This window comes from Mustela putorius, unplaced genomic scaffold (assembly GCF_011764305.1).
Source record: "Mustela putorius furo isolate JIRA1106 unplaced genomic scaffold, ASM1176430v1.1 tig00003898_pilon_pilon_pilon, whole genome shotgun sequence".
Lineage (NCBI taxonomy): Eukaryota > Metazoa > Chordata > Mammalia > Carnivora > Mustelidae > Mustela > Mustela putorius.
The window spans coordinates 8,804,974-8,829,444 of NW_025422047.1; the positions used below are offsets into that span (position 1 = coordinate 8,804,974).

A 24,471-nucleotide genomic window follows, 5' to 3' on the forward strand; every position below is an offset into this window, starting at 1 on the left:
GGGGACACCTTTCTTTCATAACAGTTGGGTGCATTAGTGACCGGCCGGATGAGCACACTGGGCTGTGGCCACTGTAGGCCGGGGCAGGTCCTTGTTCATCTTCCTACTCCCCGTTCCTAGCCTGGTACTTGGCACACAAGAGTTCACTGCATCTCAGTGGAACTTGATCCTTAATGAATTGCTGTCAACCTAGACGCCAGTCTCTACTGGTGTACCTCAAGGCTTGGCCCTGTTCACCCAACTTCTGGATCCAAGGGTGACGGCCCAAGACCGTGCTGATGAAAACTGGGAACGCCTTGAAGCTGGGAGGAGCCACAGCGGACAAGGAAAGGAGCTAAGAGAGCACGAACTGTGGTTAGGCCCAAGCCCCAAGAAACAGAACAAAAAATCAAGAAACCCCATAGCAACCACAGGATGGGGAGCTAGGGGCTGCAGGTCCATTGAGCTCTTGTGACTGCAGTCTCTAGTGCTGCAGGAAAGCTGGAATGGCCCTGAGCTGCATCCGTGATTGGGTGGCGACCAGAATGAGGGAAAGGAGAATGCTGCCTTACCCACCCCCATTTATTCAGTTATTATTTCTACCCAGGTAAAGTCTGAATACCCGTGTTCCAGGGACATTAGCAGGCCCCTCTCAGAAAGTCTCCATGAAGTTTGGAGCTCACATCCACAGCCCAGGCTGTGCAGCCCACCTTCAGAATGGGATTCCCCTGACATCGCTGTCCCACGCAGGTTGCTGCTGGCCTCCGAAGTCTCCAGCTCTCCGCTCTCCCCAAGCTTCTTAGAAGGGTCTTTGCTGCAGTCAACTGTGCCTAACACCTTGCTCCAGGTCTTCTTGGTCTCTTAGAGGAAGAAGACTCCTTCTTCTTTGTGTATGTGTGTGTTTTCCTCCCTAGGCCGAGTGAGTCCCAAAGCCCGAGGGTGGAAGTCAGTCTTATTGGGACACCTCTCAATGTTCACTCCTTTCTTGGACTGCCTTCAAACTCTGGCCTTTCAAGTTCAAAAGACGTGTCAAGTAGGTGTGTCTGTACTTCCTTGATTATGGTTTGCTTGTAGCTTTTCTATTTTTTCTGTACCTTCATTAATTCCAGGTTGGAGCTGCATGTCCCTTTTCCCCAGGTCTGTCACAGCTCTTGTGTGATACTACATTTGGGAGGAGCTGGCAGACCCTTGAAACTGCCTATTCACGTTTCCTGTCATCTCCATAGATGCCCTTTTTATTCCTGAAGGCTTTCCTTAACATTGCTAAAGTTAAGGGGACTTAAGGATGTCAGTATGTGAATGTTAAAACATGAATCAATTTTTGAAGCTAATGTGATTGTTGAAGCTACTGTGAGGGCCATGTTATCTGAAGCACATTTTGATCCCTTTTGTTGCATATGCATTACTGTAATTTTTTTTAAAGATTTTATTTATTTATTTGACACACAGAGATTACAAGTAGGCAGAGAGACAGGCAGACAGAGGGAAGCAGGCTCCCCGCCGAGCAGAGAGCCCGACATGGGACTTGATCCCAGGACCCCAGGACCATGACCTGAGCTGAAGCCAGAGGCTCAACCCACTGAGCCACCCAGTGCGCCCCTGCATTACTGTAATTTATTGCTTTTACCAGCAGGACATTTTCTACTCCTGCTTCCGCTTCCCCCCTCTCTTCCCAGTTGCATTCATTGACTTAATATGAGAAGGGCTTGATGCTCTCAAATTTTCAGCTGACAGGTACTGGTCTCAGAGGAATAGATCCAGCTGTCGGAAAGTTCAGACTAAGAGTTTTTCTCTTTTGGAGTAATTTACATTTCTAAAAGAAAAACTGTACTACTCGTGTTACCAAAGTGAAGGCTGTTGAAGGTGACACAAAACCTCATCCTTTCAGGAAACCACAGGAATACTTACTCACTGCTAAAGCGCCTTCCATATGCTTCTATGTTAAATAGATGGACAAGAATGCCACCTGCCACATTCAAATTTTTCAGTGTTCTTCTTGTCCGACCGGCGCATTACAATCAGAGCCAGAGCCCAGAGATTCGGACCAGGAGTTGGGAATATACTTGTGTTCATGCCTGAATCCAGAGATAAGTCCCAGATGATGCTTAGGATCAGCATGGATAAACAGTATTTTAGGAAGTAAACAGGCCAGGAGCCAGAATAACAAGAAAGTGGGAATGAAAATAAGGATGTGTGGGTAAGCAAAAAACCTGGAGGCTGGGGTGCCTGGGTGGCTCAGTGGTTTAAGCCTCTGCCTTTGGCTCGGGTCATGAACTCAGGGTCCTGGGATCGAGTCCCGCATTGGGCTCTCTGCTCAGTGGGGAGACTGCCTGCCCGCACCCCCCCCACCCCCCATCTTTGCCTGACACTGCTCTGCCTACTTGTGATCTCTGTCAAATTAATAAATAAAATCTTAAAAAAAAAAAAAACCAAACTTGGATGCTGTCGTCAGGGCAAAGGGTGTTTCTTAAGAGTAAACCAGGGGTGCCTGGGCAGCTCAGTCTTTTGCATCTGCCTTTGGGTCAGGTCATGATCCCAGGGGTCCTGGGATGGAGCCCCACATAGGGCTCCTTGCTCTTGGGGAAGCCTGCTTCTCCCTCTCCCCTCACACCCCGCTTATATTCCTTCTCTTGCTGTGTGTCTCTCTCTGTCAAATAAATAAATAAAATCTTAAAAAAAAAAGTGAATCAACTAACTTACATTTTGCTCACACCTTTCAAGAAGATAACTTAGAAAATCTTAAAAATCCAAACATTCTTCTATTGGCTACAAGAAAAGAATCAGGAAATGTTCCTTGGACTTTTATTAGCTATTACTTGATTAGAAAAAAATTATTATTATAAATATATCAGAACATTTTTATCTGGGCTTGATGGATATTTTTTATGTCAGCTAAGAAAACTACAGTTTAGTAACTAAGCTCAATCTTTTGTTTCTAAAGATTTTCCACAAACTATAATTAAACTAAGGAACATCTGAATAGTAACGGGTTTCCATATGGAGTATACTAAAAATTGTTCCAAAATCAATCACCTTGGTGGGTTTTATTTATAGAGCTACCAAATGGATTTAGGTAATACACTCCCCAAATGTTGACTATGCCTTCTTGTTTTACTCTGAAGCGCAGAATAGGGACACAAGGGGTCCAGTGATCTGACTGCTAGAGAAAATGTTACGATTCTGCAAGTACAAGGATCCTAATTGGTAAAGCTCACTTCTTTCTTTCTTGTTTATCCTCATCACCCGCTTTCCCTGTCCCCCCACTCCCTCCGGGAACAATCAGTTTGTTCTCTATAATTAAGAGTCTGTTTGCTGGTTTGTCTCTCTTTTTTCCCCTTGTTTGTTTTGTTTCTTAATTTCCACATATGAGTGAGATCATATGCTTTCTTTCTCAGACTTATTTTGCTTAGCATAATGCACTCTAGCTCTATCCATGTTGTTGCAATGGCAAGATTTCATTCTTTCTTATGGCTGAGTAATATTCCATTACACACACACACATACATACCACATCTTTATTCATTCACCAATTGGTGGACACATGGCAGCTTCTGTAATTTGGCTATTATATATAATGCTGCTATAAACACAGGTGTGCATGTATCCCTTTGAATTTGTGTTTTTGTATTTTTGGGTAGATACCCTAGTAGTGCAAATACTCGATCATAGGGTGGTTTCATTTTTAATTTTTTGAGGAACCTCCATACTGTTTTCCACAGTGGCTGCACCAGTTCGCATTCCCACCAACAGTGCAAGAGGGTTCCCTTTCTCTACATCCTTGCCAACACCTGTTGTTTGGTAAAGGTCTCTTCTAACCATAAGAGCGGGTCTGGCATGCTTTACCTCCAATCTGACACCACAAAATACAAACGATCACATAGAAATGTCAAATGTTTCTTCCCATCACCTACAACTTTGGACTAGAGAGGAGCCACAACTGTGAACGCTATGTCCTCCTTGTAATCGCACTTACTCCCTCTTCTCAGCACCGGACAAAAAGGAACCAGGCTTATCATATCATGAGAGAGAGGAATGAGCCAGGAAGAATGGAGCCCCTGGTGAGGTGAGATACGTTACTGAACCCCATGTTCAGAGTCCCCATTTTGCTTTCACCACTAAGGTGTCAGGACTCCTTCCTGGAGCTACACACTCACTGACCATCTGGCCCCCAGAGCTCTGGACACTGGGGTCTGCCAATGCAGTCCCTCCCAACCTCCGCCTGCAGCACCCAGTGAACAGTGTTTCCTGTGTCCACTCCCCAGATGTCAAGCTCAGTCACCCATCTGCCTAGTTGCTGGGGCAAAGGCTCTCACAATCCGTTGGAAGGCTCTGCTTTCCCAGGGGAGGGAGGGCAAGTGGGGTTTACCTGGCCAGGGCTGAGCTTCTGTTAGTGCATGAGTATAAGCAGGTTGAATGTAGATGGCAAATCCCCAATGATGAGCCCAGTGTAGACATACAGCAAGGGCTCAGTATAAGGTGGATGTTCTCATACTGCTATTATGGATACACACCTAAAGAGACCCTCTAGATGTGTAAGAGGCATCTGCCTGATCAGACTCTGCTTCTTGAAGGTTAATCCATCAGCTGCACCAAGGGACAAGCAGAAGGCACAGCAGCTGCCATCTTTCCTCTTTTAGAGACAGAACACCCATAAGGAAGTCAAAGCCCCACTCATAAAGTCAATGGCAGATGTTTCAAACATCCTGCGGCTCATTATTTATACCTCCTCCCTCATCCAATGTCGACATAAGCGACTGGCGAAGGTGGTGCCATGATTACAAGGCTGGAGGGATGGAAGCAGCATGAGGGTGAGTGGGAATGCAGCACTGTATGCAGCAGTTTAAGCTGGAGCAGCTCTAAAATAGTATAGATTCTTCGGAGTGAGCGTGTAGAAATGGACAGCTGAGGGAACCCCTGGCCACCAGCTGTGTACCAAACACAGGTTGGTACTCAGGCTTGGGAACGTCAGCCCTGGTGCAGGGTGCCGTCATCCTTATCAGCTCTTGGTCCCTCCCCACCAGCTGCTCTGTCTGTCAGGATGGCAGGGGCCACCGAGCAACAACTGCTTGGAACCACGTAGACTATTTCTGGGCACGGGATGTGAGTAAGTGCATGCCATCGTAAGACCAGGATGTGAGTCAGATTGCTATAAAGAGTTAAAAAGGACTGGTCTTCAAAGCCTCCCAGAAGCAGTCTGCCATGCTACACGGCTATAGGGGAGCTATAGTCTGAAAGACACTTATAATCATGGAGCCAAGGAGAGGCCATGAAGAATATGGATGATTAACATCTGCTTTCAGCTCAGGTCATCCCAGAATCGTGGGATCGAGTCCTACATCAGGCTCCCTGCTCAGCAGAGAGCCTGCTTCTCCCTCTGCCTCTGCTGCTCCCTCCGCTTATGCTCTATTTCACTCTCTGTCAAATAAATAAATAAAATCTTAAAAGAATATGGACGATTAGAATCAACCAAGTGATAGCAGCAGTCAGAGACAGACAGCTCAGAAAAGCTGTGGGACATGCGGTGGCTTTACTTTCCTCTTAAAACAAAACATTTTATCTGCAGAGCAACTTTTACGGGGCCAAATGAGTGGTCCAAAACTGGCTCTGAAAAAAAAAATCTACTGGCACTAAGGCATACAGATACAAAAATGACATCTGTTCGTAGCACTCTTTATAACAGTAGAAAATTATTAACCATCCAAATATCCACAAATTAGTTAAATAAACTGTGTTATGTTCCTTTGATGGAAACTAAGCAGCTCTTAAGAGGAATAAAGTAATTTAACTATACTAGCATGGAACAGTGTCTGTGATAGACCATTACAGCAAAAAAAAAATCAAGTTGTAGAAAATGTGCCAAGAGATGGCATTTGGGTTAAAAATGGTATGTTTGTACATGTGCAGGAAAAAGTCTCTAAGGAGCTGGAGCACTCCAGTGTTAACTGTGACAGAGATATTTCGCCCGTCCCTATTCATTGCTTGAATCCTTTACAAAAAACATGACTTTTACAACAGAAAATAAAATTAACAGGTATTTATGAGAGAAGAAAAGTATTATGCCATTTTTTTTCTATGAGGAATAATCTTGAAAGCCTCAGGGCGGCCTATGGCCCACAGAATCCCTGACTCAGGCATGAAGGCACAGCAAGGCAGGACCCAGCTCTCTGCGGGTCCATGGAGGGTACAAAGTCAGTATCCCCTAAATGCCATGAGAAAGGAGGGCTTAGAGGTTTCAGGGGCCTCCATAGATGACCTCTGAGTGCCATCCAGTCTTCTCCTTCCCCATCTTGTGGCCTCCCTTAGGTAATTCCCACTCATCCTATAGGTCTTGGCTCAGGTGTCGCCTCTCCCGGGGAATCTTTCTGAACATCGCAAGGCCAGGCCAGTTCCCCTTCCTCCCAGATACAGTTCTCACTTTCTATTTCCCTGCGATAATTGGCTCCATGTCTGTCTTCCCCATGGGAACAGGAGCTCCTGAAGGCAGAACCTTGGCCTCTTTTTGCCACATCCCAGCAGACAGAGCAGCGTCTGGCCCATGACAAAGGCTGACACAAAGGGAGGGTGCTGCGGGGGCAACGGGGGTGGGATGGGGGAGGGAGGGAGAGTGGCGGGGACAGCTTCTCTCCTTTGCAGTGACTACTCCTCTCCTTTATTTGTTGTCTTATGTGTCCAAGGGAATGGTTAGTAGGGATATGAAGGTCCCCTCCCAAACTCAGAAGAATTATGTCAGGTGGGAACTAGTGGCAGATGGCAGCATTTAAAGGAACTAAGAGATTACAGCTAACACTTCAGAAAGTTTCTCAGCCGAAAGGCAGGACCTTCGATGCTCTCTATGCCTGCCTCCTGTTATTTCTTGGGGCCCCCCGGCTCTGGACCCCTGATCTGTCCAGGGCAGCTAGAGGCATCCCGGTGTCGGGGTGGGATTGGATGGAATCCCTCTTGACAGACATCTCTGCTGGTGTGACAGTGAGCCTCAGCAGTGCTGGGGTTGGGGCGGGGGGGGGGTGGGGGAAGAGGGGACACTGACCTCGGCTGATGCGCTGCTTCTCCCCAGACAGGATGCCAGGGCTGTCGATGATGCTGATGCTCTTCAGGACCTGATTGGGCAGCTGGGAGCACATGAATCTGGAAAAAAGGATCAAAGGTGGGATCAGGAACCACACCTCTCCAAGCTCCAACAAGATCCTTGGCCTCTTAAGGTTATTGCCATTGTCTGCAAAAGGACTCTCTGCACAGACAGCACATCCACTGGTGCCACGGGGCCAGGTGCTGGACCAGGGGGCGGGTATGCTGTCACCTGCCACCAGATCCTTAACTGCTAACTTTGATTTTAGCTGATATTTACTGAATGCTTCAGTATTTTACAAACACCATCTCATTTGTCCCTCAGAGTAACCCCTTGAGGAAGAAATTCCTATTAACATCAGAGAAGTAACTTACACAGCATCACTCAGAGCTTAAACCCAGGTCAGCCAGATACAAAGTCCATCAGCCTTGCCTGCTTCTTTTCTGTGCTTCTCCTTGGCCAAGTGTCCTGGGCTTCTTCTCCCAGGGCAGACCATACCTCCCTCAGGGTCACAGCCCTGCCATGCCGGAGTACCCTAAGCTCCCTGTCCAGCCACACCGCCCACTCCCTGCTGTGGCCGTGGAGGTACTGGGGCTTATTTTCACTGTTGCCCTGGTGACTCAGCATCCAGTCCAGTGCCCATCTGGCTTCAAGCCCTGCAAGTACCCGTGGGCCACACTTCAAATCCTCCAGGTGCCTCAGACTCCGAGGGGTAGCCAAAGAGTGGATAAAGTGGCAGGGGCATGGGAGAGTTCCGGTGGTGCAGCTCAAGCCTCCTTCCTTGGCCCTCACATTCCTGATACCATTTCTTCCTTCTCATCCCCATCCTCCTGCGGTCAGCTGCCCTGGCCTCAGCCTACCCAAAGCAGAGTGGCGTGGGAGGAAAATTTGGCTGTTAGGTCAGCAGACTGGGTTCAGGTTCAGCCCAGCCTTCGCCAATTATTTTCTGTGGGACCCTGGACAAGGGCCTCCCAGCTCCAGGCCTGTGTCCTTATGTGTAAATGGAGATACTTGGATGGGGACCGGTAAGGTCCTTTTTAGCTTTAATAGTGAATAACTCTAGAGTAGCAGAGGGAAACATTTTGTTCCTTTTATCCAGGCAGCAAAGCCCAAGGTGCATCTCTGGTAGTCACTGTGTGTTTTTTTCTTTCTTTCTTTCTTTTTTTTTTTTTTTTTTAAGATTTTATTTATTTATTTGATAAAGAAAGAACGTGTGCATGCACACACACAAATGGGGGAACAGCAGAGGGAGAGGGAGAAGCAGGCTGCCCGCTGAGTTGGGGGCCAAATGCAGTACTTGATCCCAGGATTCTGAGATCACAACCTGAGCCGAAGGCGAAGGCGGACGCTTAACCGACTGAGCCACCCAGGCGCCCCGTTGTGTCTGTTTTAAGGCAAAACCTATAGAGTGGCTCTCCTCCTGTTTTGTAATTGGATAACTGTAATGGTCTATCACAGACATTGTTCCATGCTAGTATAGTTAAATTACTTTATTCCTCTTAAGAGCTGCTTAGTTTCCATCAAAGGGACATAACACAGTTTATTTAACTAATTTGTGGCTATTTGGATGGTTAATAATTTTCTACTGTTATAAAGAGTGCTACGAACAGATGTCATTTTTGTATCTGTGTGGGCCGAAGGCTGGAAAACCCTCAGTGAAAGCTCAATTATTTCATTCAGGAGAACTGGTGGGATCACTCAGAAAGTAAATATGCTGGGAATGCAGGCCAGGGGGCCACGCCAGCCTTCACAGTGCACACGTGGATGGCACAGTCCCCCGGCCAGGGTGGGGTCACGGCCTCACAGGCAGTGGGTGGGCAGTCCCGAGCAAGAGGTACAATTACTGACATTTCAAAGTAGCTTTCTTTGAAGGTGCTCAGGACAAGTTTCCCACACATTCTTTTCTATATTTTCAGGTCAGCCCGGACAGATGTAGGAAAAGATACTAGGGTCATTTTGCAGCTGGAAAAGCTGAAGCTCAAAGTCGTTATGACATCTTGAGGTCACACCGTGAAGGTATGGCTGGCTGGAGAGGGCGACCTAATATACCTGATGTCTGCTGAGCTAGACTCAACCAATAAATGTTAAAAATAAACGGTCAGGCTAATTGAAGAGAACCTCTCATTTCTGATTTTCTCCTGCCCCTCATGCACCCTCCAGACTTTTCAGTAAATCCCACTGTCCAAACTTGGGAGACCAGATCTGTGAGAACGAAGTGCACAGAGATCACTAAGCATTTACTCTTTGTAAATTCACAGAGAAAAAACCACCACATTTGAGGCTTGGAACTGAGGTAGGAACAGAGTTCTGAGCACATTTGTGGTAGACTGCATGTCTCATCAGTAATGATTCCGTCTCTTATCACAGTCCCATCTTTTTTATTAGATGGCTTGAAACATTTGATAATGCTGAAAAACTGCATGTATGTGGAACTATTTTACACAAAGTATTCCTGTGAGAGACTGACCTTTCTCCAAAGCCACAAGCTCACACTCACTAGCAACTTTTTCAAAACACAAAACCCCTGGATTCTAGTGTGGAGTTAAACAGAAGGATCCCAAATGTGTAAACTGTCCACTCTCTCTCTGCAAAGTGACAAACTTTCAACAACTCGCATGCCTCCTGACATAACAGCAGAGGCGAAATCAGGCAAAATCTGTGAGCCACAAAACAAGATGTGGTCAGATGCAGTGAACGTGGAGACATTACCTCACAACAAACAAGGGGGCAGGCTGAGGGACCCACAGGGATAACTGTAGAAAAGGGGAGGAGGGGGAAGAGGAGGGGGTAAGTGGAGGGGGGGTAGGGGATGGGGCAGTGGAGAGAAGGGAGAAGATGGCGGAGAGAGGAGGAGGGAGCTCACTAGGGGCACCCTGAGAGATAGTGGCTGGGTTGTGTGTGCAAAACCAGACTACACTCCATGAAAGAAAGCAAGAAAGCTTGGGGCTGGGGTGGGGGTCAGGGGGGTGTGGTGGTGGTGGTGGTGAGAGGGTCAGGAAGGGGGAGGGTAGGTAGGGGTGTTGTGGCAGGGGAGCACAAAGCATGAGTCAGCTTTCAGACCCCTGTGTGGGGGCAGGCGTCTTACAAGAGGAGTTAAACCACACATAGTTTCCTAAATAATTATAATCAGAAAAAAACCCTAATGCAATGCTGTTACAGCAATCCTGTATTACTTTTATGCTCTAAGAAAGGAAGGTGAAAGGCAAGGTTATTTACTGGGTATATTACAGTCAGCCCTGAGTCAGGCTTCTCTTGTTTATGTTTGTGTGCTGAAGTGTTTCCAAGCACAGATTTGCTGTCCCAAGATGGATTTCCTCTTCCTTCCCAGAGTGACTAACCTAAGTGTACCTGGACCTTGCCTCCTACAGTTTCCCATGAAATAGGCAGACCTGTGTTGGTTAAGCCCAGGAGCCTCACGGAAGCTGTTAGGCAGTGTCTGCTCACCCAGAGCTGCCCTGATGCCTCTTGTTCTCTGATAAAAGGAGGGGAAGATGGGCACAGACTCTGCGCTTGACCCCCATCCCCTGCCACTTCCCAAAGGCGGCTCAGGGTTAGCAGAAAGGGGGCTGGATCAAGGAACAGTCTGGACTCTGAGGTCCTGCCACATAGTAAAACAGGGAGGAGAGGGATTTTAAACAGAGAGGAGTAGGGATTTTAAAACTGCCTCCAAATGCTAACATTCCAATTTAATGATCAACATTTTAAAAGAACTGGGCAGTATCTTCATACTGCTTTTGCTTTCCAAACAATGTCATGATATCCAGCAGTTACAGTAACCATAAAATGGCACCAACATTTACCGTCCCCCTACTATGTGTCTAAGTGCTGCACTTAACACTTTCTGTATACATTTTAACTCACTCAATCCTCACCACAGCCTGAGAGGTAGGGGCTGTGTGTTGCCGTTTACACAGGACGAGAATGGGGCACTGAGGGGTACATACCACAACTTGTCAAGTCACATGGCTGGTAGGCAATGGAGCTGGGATGCTAAGCTAGGAGTTTGGCCTTGGGCTGGGGTTTTTGACTACTAGACTCCTACCACCATTTTGTGTGTGCAAGCCAACCTCATCACATTAGGCAACATCCTCCAACAAGGAAGTGATGTGCCAGGGCACCTGGGTGGCTCAGTGGGTTAAAGCCTCTGCCTTCAGCTCAGATCATGATCCCAGGGTCCTGGGATTGAGCCCCGAATAGGGGCTCTCTGCTCAGCAGGGAGCCTGCTTCCCTTCCTCTCTCTCTGCCTGCCTCTCTGCCTGTGATCTCTCTCTCTCTAAATAAAATCTTAAAAAAACAAAACAAAACAAGGGAGTGACTGCCACAGCCTTGGAATCCCACACCAGAGACTCCCCTGTGATGTGCTCTCAGTCCAACACTGGAGGGCGGAGGTGCCAGAGCCAGAAGACGTTGCTCACTCACGCTGTGAGCTCTAGGGATCTAAGCACTTCTACCAGCCCCAGAACTCCCACCTTGTCATCAGGCTCAGAGCACATCGGATGCTTACAAGGGACACAAGGGACAACCCCTTCAAGCCCACTTGAGAGAGACCAGATAGAGGACATGACTTCCTAAGATGGCACAGTAAAGAGCACACAATACACAAAAAAGACTTTTACAACCAAGCCCCAATCATTATCACCACACGGTTCTGCCACGAATGGCTGATCAAAACTTCCAGTACCCAGGAGAAATTTAACTTCATATCCAGACTCTAAGGAGCCCACAGCTACCCCCTTTGATTGAATCTTACAGCATCACCAGTTTTACAAGTCAAGGCTGGCTGAATGTTGGAAATTTCATGTGGTATGACCCAAATAGGTAATTTTCTACACTGAAGTCTCTCTTTCCTGATTGCTGCAGTGAGGAATGGCAACATGCCGGCACTGGGAGGGTCTGCCTGGGGGCAGCAGGTGAAGCTGGTTTTCTGGTCTCTGAGGACCAGGACCACAGAGGCAGCTGCCAGTGACCGGTGAAGAGCAATGGTCAGTGACCGAGCAGCCACCACAAATCCTGAGCTTAAAGATTAATGGGAAGAGCTTCAGGGCGATTATTATGGGTAAACACCACAAAGGAAACAAATAAACCAACAGAACCAGTCTGTCACTCAGATTAAAAAGAAAGTAACAAATTTGCTGGTGATTCTTGGCAAAAACCTCTCTTCCTTCGTCTCTGCATCTAAATTAGCTGAGGGAGCCTGCACGTGTCTGGACTGATGCTGTATGTTTGTGGGAAGTCAGACAAAAAAAAAATATCCCAGTGGTGCTAAGTGACTGTAACATTCGTATAAAAAAAAAGTCTATTACTAAAGCTTTGTTTAATTTCAGAGTGGTGACAGGGTATATGTCCAAAAATACACTTGTGTGTTCTAGTATTGTTAAATCTTCACAGCAATGTGAGACAGTGGATTTGTATTTTCTCGTCGCGATGATCAGGCCTGGCTAAAAGGACAGGTATGTTGGAAGTACCCCTCAGATTCCTTCAGCTCGAAAGAAAGTTGCAAAATTTCAGTCCCTGGGGCTGCTGGTTAAAGCTATTTTTCAAAAGGAAACAGAGGCAATGAGGAAATGAGATGAATTTCTTCTGTGGACAACTGCAATTTAAAATTAAACTAGATCCTAAACAAAATACAATGCCTACAGCTATCTGGATTAAAAAAAAAAAAAAAAAAAAAGACTACCATGTTTAGAAAAGTAGACAGGGAAAAACACAACACCCAGTTCAGAAGCAGATGGGTGGGGTGGGGAATGTCAGAGCTGGTCCTGACACTTCTGGAATTGATGAGGTACACGGTGCCTTCAGGCCTTGTGCCCTCGGAGGGGGGGGGGCGATGCTGGCCATCCATCTTCTCCTGCCTGAGTAGGAACTGCCTCCAGGTGATAGACTGTAGAGCCTCAGGGACCACATTCCCACATGGGCAGCTCCCCGACAGGCCTGCCTGTGGAATTCCTCTCAAAAGCGAGGGAGTGCAGTGGAGTTTCGAAATGCTACATTCACGTTGTTTTCATAGACGTTTTCATGTTAGATTCAACTCCTTGTTCAAGTGTGGAATGTCTATAATTTGAAGCTGCCTTTTTGGGAATTTATCTTCTTTTCTCCAAACTGCTCCAGCGACTCTTTGTTACCTTTTTAGAAACCAGCCTTCCACATTGAAACTCAGGCTGCACGGGTTTGCCTAATGCTTCGAGGCTGACACCCTCCAGGTGTCACCTGGTACCACCTTGTGAAGTACTAAGCTCTTTTAAAGATGCCCCAGGAGGCAGAGCCTTGAACCAATGCTTTGTAATGAGAAGGCCAGGGTAATGACATGTATCCCAGGGGTGACCTGTGGTTGCTGGGGGCGGGGGGCGAGGGTGCAGAGAAAGTTCTCCCCTGCAGACAACCAATCCCCATTCCTGCTATGTACTGTATTTGGACCTTGTTCCCAGAAAGTATGCTATGTCAAGAGGAGTTTGCCTGCCTTGAGGGGAGCCCCACAGGTGTTCCCACAGGGACAGTATAATTACAGGGACAGTATACTTACATACACATGTTTGAGCGCCCTACGCTAATTGACTTTTTTTCTTACATAAGCCCTGGGAGAAACAACAGCACCGTTGTGTGGATATGACTTAGTCACGCTGTTTACTCTCAGGTGCGATGAGATGCGTCCCATATGCACGGCCACAGAAACCCTTTTCCGCCAGCCGTCCAGCAGGTGCAGGGTGGTGGATGGAAGGGACAAGCAAACTGAATTCTAATAGAGTCTGCCTTTTCTTGGGTAAGTCATTCTACTTCTTTGCTCTCAGTTTTCTCTTCTGTTGAATGGCCACAGTAGCATTGTCTTATTAACCCAGAAAAAGTAGTGTGTGTGAAATTATTACTCTGTAACTGAGGACAAAATCATCACCTTTATCATTTTCTGTGGGCTACATTAAGGACAGCCTTCAAAGTTCCATAGGGGGCAGCAGGCAGTGATTCTCAGTCCACATGTCATGCCCTTTGGCAGTCCAGTGGTCACTAGTAGGGATTATGGGCCAGATGGCCTGAGTTCCAATTTGAGCTGCCACTTAGCAGCTGAGTGACCCAGTGGAAGTTAAATTAACGTCTGTACATCAATTCCTCCTGTTTATGTTGGAGGTAAGAGCAGCACCAGGTCACAGGGGTTTGCTGAGTATTTAGAGCTAACATACCAGTAAAGTTTAGAACTCTATCTGACACACAGTAAATGCTTATTATTATTTGTTAATATTTTTCTTTGTATTCTCAATTTAATTAATGCTTGATAACATAATGCATGGATTATTTTCAGCAAGTTTTAGATCCCAGATAATGAGCCTCACCATTCAAAATTTTCTTAATTGCTTTTTTATATTCATCTGCTGTATCTTTGGCATTTGAAAAAAGATTTGTTTGGGAAGTAAATCATCTGCCAAAAGAAAACAAGCCAATAGCCATTCTTTCAGGGTTTCCCCTTGTGAATAGGACTTCACAAAACAGGAATTTGAAAAAAGTGGCAGCTTATTTCTTTTTTAAGCCTTTGTCAGGCAAAAAGAGTAAGACATAAGGCAGTGGTAACAAAAACATGTAATTCCGGGCAGTGTCTCATGGTCAAGGAGCTTGTGGCCTGCACTTTCCAGGCCTCCGGAAACTTCCAGGACCCATCTTGGGACAGGAGGCCTGGCTGTTGCCTGCTCCATGACCAGGGCTCCCTGGGAGGCCCTGATGGGGGAACTTTTTGTCCCACTTCTCCTCAATTGTCTTGGGAGACCCTCTGGTGTTCTCCTGCCTGGGCTCCACCCCTACACTTCTCCCATAAGACAGGCTCTGGTGCAACCAAGGCTGCTCTGGAGATGAGGACGAAATGCCTCCCAGACAGCATCTTGTAAGTGGAAAAAAATCATCTGGACAGTATTCTGCAAATTACTGTCAGAAGCAAGAGATTTCTCTGTGACTCCCTTTACATCATCGCTCCATTTCTATCTATCCTACTGCCATAGTCCCTGGCTGCCATTTAAATGCCTTCTTTGATTTATGATAGGAGCATAAGAAAGCTCTTCGAGTCTGGTTTCTTCCAGATGCATCTCCGGAGGTTGCCTGTGCTGCCCCTGGCAGAGACACTGCACAGCACCTGGACACATCATTCTTTCCCTCGTCCTTGTGAATGGCGCCCCCTGGAGTTGTGCAATGAGAAATATCAGCCTCTCGGAGGATGACAGAGGGCCGGAAGGATATGTTTTCTTTTTTTTTTTTTTTTTTTTTAAGAATTTATAAGAAAGCCAAAGTTGGTGGCATCACAATTCCAGACTTCAAGCTCTTTTACAAAGCTGTCATCATCAAGACAGTATGGTATTGGGACAAAAACAGAAACATAGATCAATGGAACAGAATAGAGAGCCCAGAAATAGACCCTCAACTCTATGGTCAACTAATCTTTGTCAAAGCAGGAGAGAATGTCCAATGAAAAAAAGACAGCCTCTTCAACAAATGGTGCTGGGAAAATTGGACAGCCACATGCAGAAAAATTAAATTGGACCATTTCCTTATACCACACACGAAAATAGACTCAAAATGGATGAAGGACCTCAATATGAGAAAGGAATCCATCAAAATCCTTGAGAACACAGGCAGCAACCTCTTTGACCTCAGCCACAGAAAATTCTTCCTAGGAACATCACCAAAGGCAACAGAAGCAAGGGCAAAAATGAACTATTGGGATTTCATTAAGATCAAAAGCTTTTGCACAGCAAAGGAAACAGTTAATAAAACCAAAAGACAACTGACAGAATGGGAGAAGATATTTGCAAATGGCATATCAGATAAAGGGTTAATATCCAAAATCTATAAAGAGCTTAACAAACTCAACACTCAAAGAACAAATAATCCAATCAAGAAATGGGCAGAGGACATGAACAGACATTTCTGCAAAGAAGACATCCAGATGGCCAACAGACACATGAAAAAATGCTCCACATCACTCGGCATCAGGGAAATACAAATCAAAACCACAATGAGATACCACCTCACACCAATCAGATGGCTAAAATTAACAAGTCAGGAAATGACAAATGCTGGCGAGGATGTGGAGAAAGGGGAACCCTCCTAGGGCGCCTGGGTGGCTCCGTTGGTTGAGCGACTGCCTTTGGCTCAGGTCATGATCCCGGACTTCCAGGATTGAGTCTCGCACCGGGCTCCCAGCTCCTTGGGGAGTCTGCTTCTCCCTCTGACCTTCTCCTCTCTCATGCTCTCTCCCACTCATTCTCTCTCAAATAAATAAATAAACTCTTTAAAAAAAAGGGGGGGGGAACCTTTTTACACTGTTGGTAGGAATGCAAGCTGGTGCAACCACTCTGGAAAAGTGTGGTGGTTCCTCAAAAAACTGAAAATAGAGTTACACTCTGACCCAGCGATGGCACTACTGGGTATATATCCTAAAGATACAAACGTGGTGCTCTGAAGGGGCACATGCACCCGAATGTTTATAGCAGCAATGTCCACAATAGCCAAACTATGGAAAGAACCTAAATGTCCATCAACAGATGAATGGATAAAGAAGATGTGGTATATATATATACAATGGAATACTATGCAGCCATCAAAAGAAATGAAATCTTGACATTTGCAATGATGTAGATGGAATTAGAGGGTATTATGCTTAGTGAAATAAGTTAATCGGAGAAAGACAACTATCATATGATCTCCCTGATACGAGGAAGTGGAGATGCAACATGAGGGGTTTGGGGGGTAGGAAAAGAAAAAATGAAAGAAGATGGGATCGGGAGGGAGACAAACCATAAAAGACCCAATCTCAAAAAACAGACTGAGGGTTACTGGGGGGAGGGAGGTTAGGAGAGGGTGGTGGGGAAATGGACATTGGGGAGGGTATGTGCTATGGTGAGTGCTGTGAAATGTGTAAACCTGGCGAATCACAGACCTGTACCCCTGGGGATAAAAATACATTATATGTTTATAAAAGATTTAAAAAGTAATAAAAAAAAGAATTTATTTATTTGACAAAGAGTGAGAGAAGGAGAGAGAGCACAAGCAGGGGGAGCAGCAGAAGGAGAGGGGGAAGCACACTACCTGCTCAGCAGGGAGCTGGATGTGGGACTTGATCCCAGGACCCTGGGATCATGACCTGAGCGGAAGGCAGAGGCTTAACCCACTGAGCCACTCAGGCGCCCCCCCACCCGGCCCCGTTCCTTATTTTTAAAACCATCTAAAAAGAAGTATAGTTTCTTGTTTGGATGACTCCTCCCTGGCTTTGCATGCCTGTGGCTCACGCCCCTAGCATAACTGGTCTAAGGCAGGAGACTCATAAAAATGAGGGGAATGGAGGGGCGAGGGGTAGGGAAGGAGACAAGAAAGAGAAAAGGGTTTAAAAAAAAAAAAAGCTAGGAGTGACAAAGAGGAGGGAGAGGGAGGGAATGGGAGGCCAGTCAGAGAGGGCAGGTGCCCTGGGTTCACACCAGTGTTCCACTGGGAGCGCTGGAGGGAGGTTCCAGGGTAAGTATAAATGAAACACAGCTCCAACTAAAACAGAACCTCAGCTATCCCACAACATCACTTCCGTCATACGATGACCAAGTCACAAATTTAACTTTTTGTGTTGTTTTGTCTCTATTTCCTTGGCCCGGCCTTAATGAATAAGGAAGCAGCTCAGCGCATGGGAGTGAGAAGCATAACAGGTAGTAGGCAGGTAAGGTGACCTGTCCTGGAAAAATCAATAGGCTGGATCTGGGGATCAGGTGAACCCCAGGGGTCCTCTGGGCTAAGTTCTCAGTGCAGGAATCCCTAGCACACCATGCCTGAGCAGTGGCCATCCAGCCACCACTTAATACTGTCAGTGACGGGTAGCTCGCTACCTTACAAGACAACTTGATCCACTTCTGTGCAGCTGAAATTATTAGAAATTTATTCCTTGTACTGTGTGGCCTTAGAACACCCAGTCCTGGGGCTTTAGCTCTGCCCTTGGAGGCCACCCAGAATAGGTAATAAATGATCATTCTCTATCTTTTCAAATATTTAAATAACAATAAGCATATTCTTTATAGCTTCTCTCTTCTAGAATAGACATGCACCATTCCATTTTTGAAGCTTTATACATAACTGGCAAGAATCCAAAGACAAGGTTTAAACAACCTGACTAAAGACAGTGGGTCGCTGGTCCTTACCGATTGAGGAATGCATTTCCGAAGCGACTGAGCTTTCGAAATGGCTTTTTGGGGTCCACAACTAAAGCATTCCCTGGGGTGCTGCCCTCAGTCTCCCCATACATCACAGCAATGAAGGAATCCGTAGTGGGCTCTGGTCCAATCCTCATGCCTGGGAAATCTTGCTCCAGTAAGTATCTGGAGGAGGAAACAGAAAAGAAACTTAGCAAGTTATCACAAAGCAAGAGGCCAGAAAGCTTCCTAGGCCTAGAAATCGAACCACCAGGGAAAGAATGATTAACATTTTACTAATGTAAAATTTACTAATGATAAATTTTCAAAGCTTACAATCTAAAGACCTAAGCCCCACCCCCCCTCCCCACTGAACCCTAGTAACAGATCAGGCATCTTGCAGACTTCTTAAGTCTTCTGAAAATGTACCTTTGCTCAGCACAATTCCTGCTCCTGGTTCCATTGGCACAACAGACACCACCCCAGGGAAGTGTACCCAGCCAGCTCCTGGGCATCCTGCTAGAACCTGTCCAGGCCCACCTCCTTTTGGGAAGTGTCCCTGTTCCTCCATTGTGTTGGGCATACCTCCTCTGTGGGGCCTGGGCACCCCATGCCTGCAGTGATGGTGCTTACCAGGGGCACTGCATTTTTCTTTTGTGGGCCCTTGCTGACAGGCCCATGCCTACAGCCAGATGCAAAGCCCCAGCACCCAGCCCCATGCTTGCCCAGAGGGCACTCCATGTAGAGAATGAAATAATGAACCATCTCTCCTTGTCACTAGTGATCAGTGAGGCTGGGTCATCCTCCCTTGTGCACTTTATAGCTCCCTTGGGTTCCTCGAGGTCATGGTCATGGAAGCGCATCTCAAAAGAATTCAGCAGCAACAGAGGCTGCTATGGCGGATGGGGGTTGAAGAAGGGGCTGGGGCCGGGGGCAAGGCAAGAGGTTAAGATTAGACACCACCAGGGCCATGACCGGCCCTATGTGCAAACTGCACAATAATGCCCCTGCCTCCAGGCAGACACAGCCCTGCACCAGGGTCCACAGCTTAGCAAGCTAGCTGGATTTTACCCCACACATGCTGCCCTGCCCAGTGCCATATGATGTTTGACCCACCCAACTGGGCAGGTGGGCCCAGCAAATGTCACCGAGGGTTCCTATTCTGGGGGCCGAGGAGACCAGTTGACCGGATCCAGGCCAAGGACTGGCTTAGTGATATGGCTGGGGCGGGGCAAGGTGACCAGAGGTAACACAGTGGGGAAAGTCTGCTTCCTGTGGAAAATGGTGGAGCCCTGTCATCTGTGCTCCCCATCACCCTTCCTCTGCTAGCACTTCATTCAGCTGAAGGCCCTCAGAGCCCCTCCCTCCCCAGCAAGATTTCCTTTCCATGCAGAAGAAACACACTTCCCTGTATTTGTGTGTATGGAATGGGGCAGGGGCAGAGCAAAGACTCCTCCCTCCTTCCTTTGCAGTGAGGAGAACATGAAGAAAGAGTACTTTGAAATACATTTCCTTCATTACCAAGTGACAAGTGGAAAGGCAACACCTTCAGAGAATACTTGACAGTGACCCAGAGCAAGTTCTAGGGCTTGGGAACGGTAGAAAGGAATCCCCACTGGAGGTGATTCGAGTGGAGCCATGTCTCAAGCCTGCCAGGGTATGACCCTTGACCCTGGGAGAAGCTCAAGGGCATGAAAGTGCACAGTTTTCCCCAGCTGACTCTCCATTCTTGAAGCTAACAGCGATTTATTTCTAAAATATTCCAACTGATCAGAGTTAGGCCCAAACCTGTGATTTTATTTCCTGGGACAGAGGGATTGCACTCAACTGCCCAACATAATTTTGCCATCTTTCTAAGAATAAGAAATCAGGCCAACCCTGAAAAACCTATGTTTTCTATATAAAGAAAACTGACATTGTTTAGCCATCTCAGTAGGCTAAATTCTGAACATTTAATTGGTCTCATTTGCTAGTTTTTACATCATCCAAAGTTTCTACATTACTGTGAAGTTGAGAAGCACCAGAATAGTTAACATTTACATATGTCCCCTAAATTTTGAGGAAATGTGAAAAAATGATTAGACAATAGCACCCAGCATTTACCAAGTGCTTGTTATTTACTTGGAGTACAAAGCCCTCCACATGCAAAATTGTTCGTGCAAACCCTGTTAACACTCTTAAGTGGGCACTAATATTACTCCCATTTTACAGGTGGGAAAACTGGGGCATCAGAAAAGCTACACAATTTATCTAAGGTCACACAGTAAGTGTGTTTCAGTGGAAATGGAATGCTGGCAGCTGGACTCCAGGCCTTGGGCTGTCTCCAGACAATGTTTTTCTTTGTTTGTCTTTGTTTTTTTTAAAGATTTTACTTATTTAGGAGAGAGAGTGAGAGAGAGCATGAACAGACGGAAGGCGCAGAGGGAGAAGCAGGCTCCCTGCTGAGCAAGGAGCCTGATGTGGGGCTCGATCCCAGGACCCTGGGATCAGGACCTGAGCAGAAGGCAGAGGCTTAACCCACTGAGCCATCCGGGCACCCCTCCAGACAATGTTTTAAACCTGGGCTTGAGGTGGTGGTTTGTTGGGTGATGAGGAGCACAAGGGGGGTTTAGTGCACCCTCATGCAGTGTGCTGGCCATAGCACCGCAATCCTGATTCTCCTCAAAAGTCAGGGAGCAGAGCTCTCCCCTACTCTCTTCCTGCAAGGTCCTGGGGCTGCCCTAACAGCAAGTGGCCAGCTCCCTCTGTTCTCCCTAGAGAAAAGCTGGGGAGAGAAGGAGCTACTTTTCAAAGCACATTCAAATTAAATTTTTTAAAAATTTCAAAACTTTTGCAGGTACCGAGCACACTACTTAATACCCTTAGGAGCAGAAATGTTCCCCTTCACAACTTCTTATGAAATTCCACACAGGTCTTAGCAATACTGGTGAAACCAGCAGCAGCATCTCACGCTCTGGGAGACTCCAGCACTTGCAGTGTGTAAGCAGAGTATGTGGATTTCATATGTGGAGTTTCAGTTTTACAGCTACTCTGGGATCTCAAGTCTGAAGTCAGTCATCAGCAAAGCTAGAATTCAAGTCCAGGTCACACCCCTCCCAAGTCCACTTTGATTTCCACATCCCATGGCCTGGATGATGCTATGCCTGGAGATCTGTGGGACAGAGGAAGGAGGACCACCGAGGTGGGGTGCTGGGCTTGGAAGAACAGCAGTCAATGTCGCCATGCTCTCTGGAGCACACACAGTTCTCACAAAAGCCTCAGGTCCAAGTGTTGGCGTAAACTTGACAGGCACTCTCCCATGGAATCAATGTTAACAGCAATGGCTGGCTTGGAAGACAGCCTACGATGTTCACACTTGCACCAACAAAATGGACAAACCAGACAAGAATTGTAGCTCTGCCTTTTGGGGGAAAGCCCACTGTTGGGTCCCACCTTGAGTGGCTCTCTGCAGTCCTGTTGCTTCTCAGCACTTCCCCAGGCGTGGAGGGCTGTGTGGATGCCGGGGTTCAGCAGTGAATCCTCAGCAGGGAAGTAACTTACATGTAAAAGTGTGTAAGTCAGGCCATCATGGCCAAGGAGAGTCTGAATAGCTTTGGATGTTCATAGAAATATATAGTTTTATATAAAAGCACAACAAACCCTACTAATTTTGGAGTAATAGGGGTTTCAAGGAAAAACTTGGAATATGAAATCGTTTAAAGAATAGCAGGTGTTTCTTATTTTCAAGTTTATAATCTAAGAGAAGCTAGAACTTCCCAAGCAGCAACCCTACCAGATGGAACTTTAATAAACTACTTTTAAAGTATACTTAAATATATTTCAGTTTATATTTGGCAAATATTTGCTAAAGTATGCTGCTAATGTGAATCAGTTTGAAGTGAAAGGTGCCCCCAAAAGGTGACTTTGAGAAACCATTCCATCTGTGGGCCCCAGACGCAGAAGAGAAGTAGAACTAGGAAGGGCTCTGTATAGCTTCTTTACCTTGTTACTCTGGTTAGTGATACTTTCTCCCACAGATAATAAGAAGTCAAAATTCAGTGTTCAATTTCATTATCAAAGCAATGCCAAAGACACAATGTATTAATGCTTTAAAGAGCTTATAGTATCCAACTGTGGCAAGGGGGTAGTAAAATCAACACCCTTATGTATATTAGTGGAATAATCAGTTGCTATAATCTCACTGACAAGCAATTTGATACTTTATGTTAAAAGCCTTTAAAATGGGGTTAGTTCTTCCTTTTGAAATCTATTTTAGCAAAAACCCTAGACACGTGAAAAAGATTTTTATGTGATAATGTCCATTGCAGCATTACCTATAATAGCAAAAAAAAAAAAAAAAAAAAAAAAAAAAAAAAAAAAAAGAGAGAGAGAAAGAAAATTGTGTTTTCTTTCCCATGGCTCTACTGCGATATAAAATTCACTTATTATATTTATGACTTATTCCCTGCCTCCACCTGGTAGAGTATATGCTAAAGGAAAGCAGGGCTTTTAGTCTCTTCTCTTCACTAATACTTCCCACATGTGTACAATGATCTCTGGCACATGGCTGGGGTGCTCAAGAAATACTTGTTGAAATAATGAGCGTCTGAGTGTCTGATCACACTGGCCTTTGCACCACCTTGTCAATATGCCAAGGCCATTCCCACCTCAGGATTGCTTGGAAGGCTCTCCCCCAGGCACTTCCTTGGGGAGCCTCCTGGCACAGGAGCCTCTCAGGTCTGGTTCCCCATCCCTCCTCCTCATAGCCTAATCAGAGCACTTATCAGGAGCTGACATTCTGCCATGTTTCTGTGGGCACGTCACTGTCCCAGGTTATCAGGAGCACCCTGAGTGGGAGGCCCTCTGTCTGGCTCACTATCGTACCCTAGCATCTAACATGGCATCTGGAACATGGCAAGGGTGAACCAGTGTCCAGCAGCTGACCGGCTTTCTCCATGCCCTCCTCCAGGTGGCCATCTGGCTTTGGCCTCCCTCCCTCACTTTTCTGCACCTCATGTTGGCTCTGGTCACTCTGTCCTGCCCAGCTGCCTCCCAGCCTCCCTCTCCCCCATCTGTCCTGCAAGATGAGATTGTTTTTCTACATACCACTTCCATCAGACAGCCTTCACCAACAACCCAATCCTCCCCAGGTGACTTCCCTTCCCCATGAGCCATCCTCTCTGCCTTGCACTCTGGGTTCTTGCTCCTCACCTGCGGTAGGCTTTATTCCCTCCTTGATTCTGTCTCTTCCAGGTCTGAAATTCCTGCCCCAACTCCCCTTACTTCATTCCCTCTGTCTGGCTAGGAATCGAGTCTTATGATTTCTACCATCCATCCTACTTGCTCTTTGAGTCACTTGGCAAAGCATCAACTCCTTTGGGCTGTCCTCCCTCCTTGAGCCCTCCACGACCTTTTTTTCTGGTCCCTCCCCCCCTCCCCCCCTCCCCTTCTCTTGTGGAACTCCTCGGGAACACCTGGCATGGGTGCTGTTTGAGGGCCTGATCTCCTCTTTCCTGGTAGGTCGTCCTTCCTGCAGGGTGCAATCCACACGCTCAGAACTCTCCAGTCCCAAACTCTCTTAGGCTCAACGCCTTGTCTTGATAGGTGAAGAGACTGAGGATTGGAGCCGGCAGTGACTTGCTGGTCAGACTCGTTAGTGGCCATGCAAGACTTAGAGCTTGGGGCTCCTCGTTCTTGGCCCAAGGCGTTTGCTTTTACACCATGCTCAGCCCCATAGCGTTGGGGTCCCACACAGCCCCCAGCTGCTGGCACCCTAAGAAGGACATGTCGAATACATGAGTTAATATATGACAGTCTAAGCTGACTGCCCAGAAGTTTTACACTGGGGGATGGGGAAACTCAGGCACACTGAGGTCACACCGCCAGGTGGGCAGGCACATGTCCGAGGCCGTGAGGGACTAAGGACAACAGCATGTTGAAGTGAACAAAGTGCAAAGAAAGGGACAAGGTTCAAAACCAGCCACCTTGGAGAGTCTGAGGGGATTTCAAGGTATGACATACAAGAACAGGTCACCTGCAGGCACAAGGCTGATCAGCTGTGTTAAACATTGATATATCAGAGGCTTTCCCAGAGCTCGAGTTCCAGGGACTTTGTAGTGTTATCTGCAATAACAAGAATTCAAAGGAACAAGAGGCCTTGGGAAGACTACAGATGAGCATCACCGCGGGTCACAGCCGACGAGCCCACTGAACTGGCACCCTGTGTGTTAGACGGGGCTTTGGTCCCTGGCTCCGCCTTGCTCTCCTTTTCTGTGTTCTCAGAAAAGGCTGCCACTTCCAGGGGTG

The 24,471-nt window shown here is 46.8% G+C and overlaps 1 protein-coding gene across 1 annotated transcript in view; it reads right to left on the reverse strand.

The window, feature by feature from the left end:
- The window catches only part of EHD4 (EH domain containing 4), a 79,464-nt gene that overhangs the window by 43,252 nt on the left and 11,741 nt on the right, over positions 1 to 24,471 (reverse strand). Inside the window, exons 2-3 of the mRNA XM_004751173.3 lie at positions 18,196 to 18,372; positions 7,007 to 7,104 (exon numbers count right to left, since the gene is read on the reverse strand). Coding sequence (XP_004751230.1) covers positions 7,007 to 7,104; positions 18,196 to 18,372 — 275 coding nt within the window. The remainder of the gene's footprint in view (positions 1 to 7,006; positions 7,105 to 18,195; positions 18,373 to 24,471) is intronic.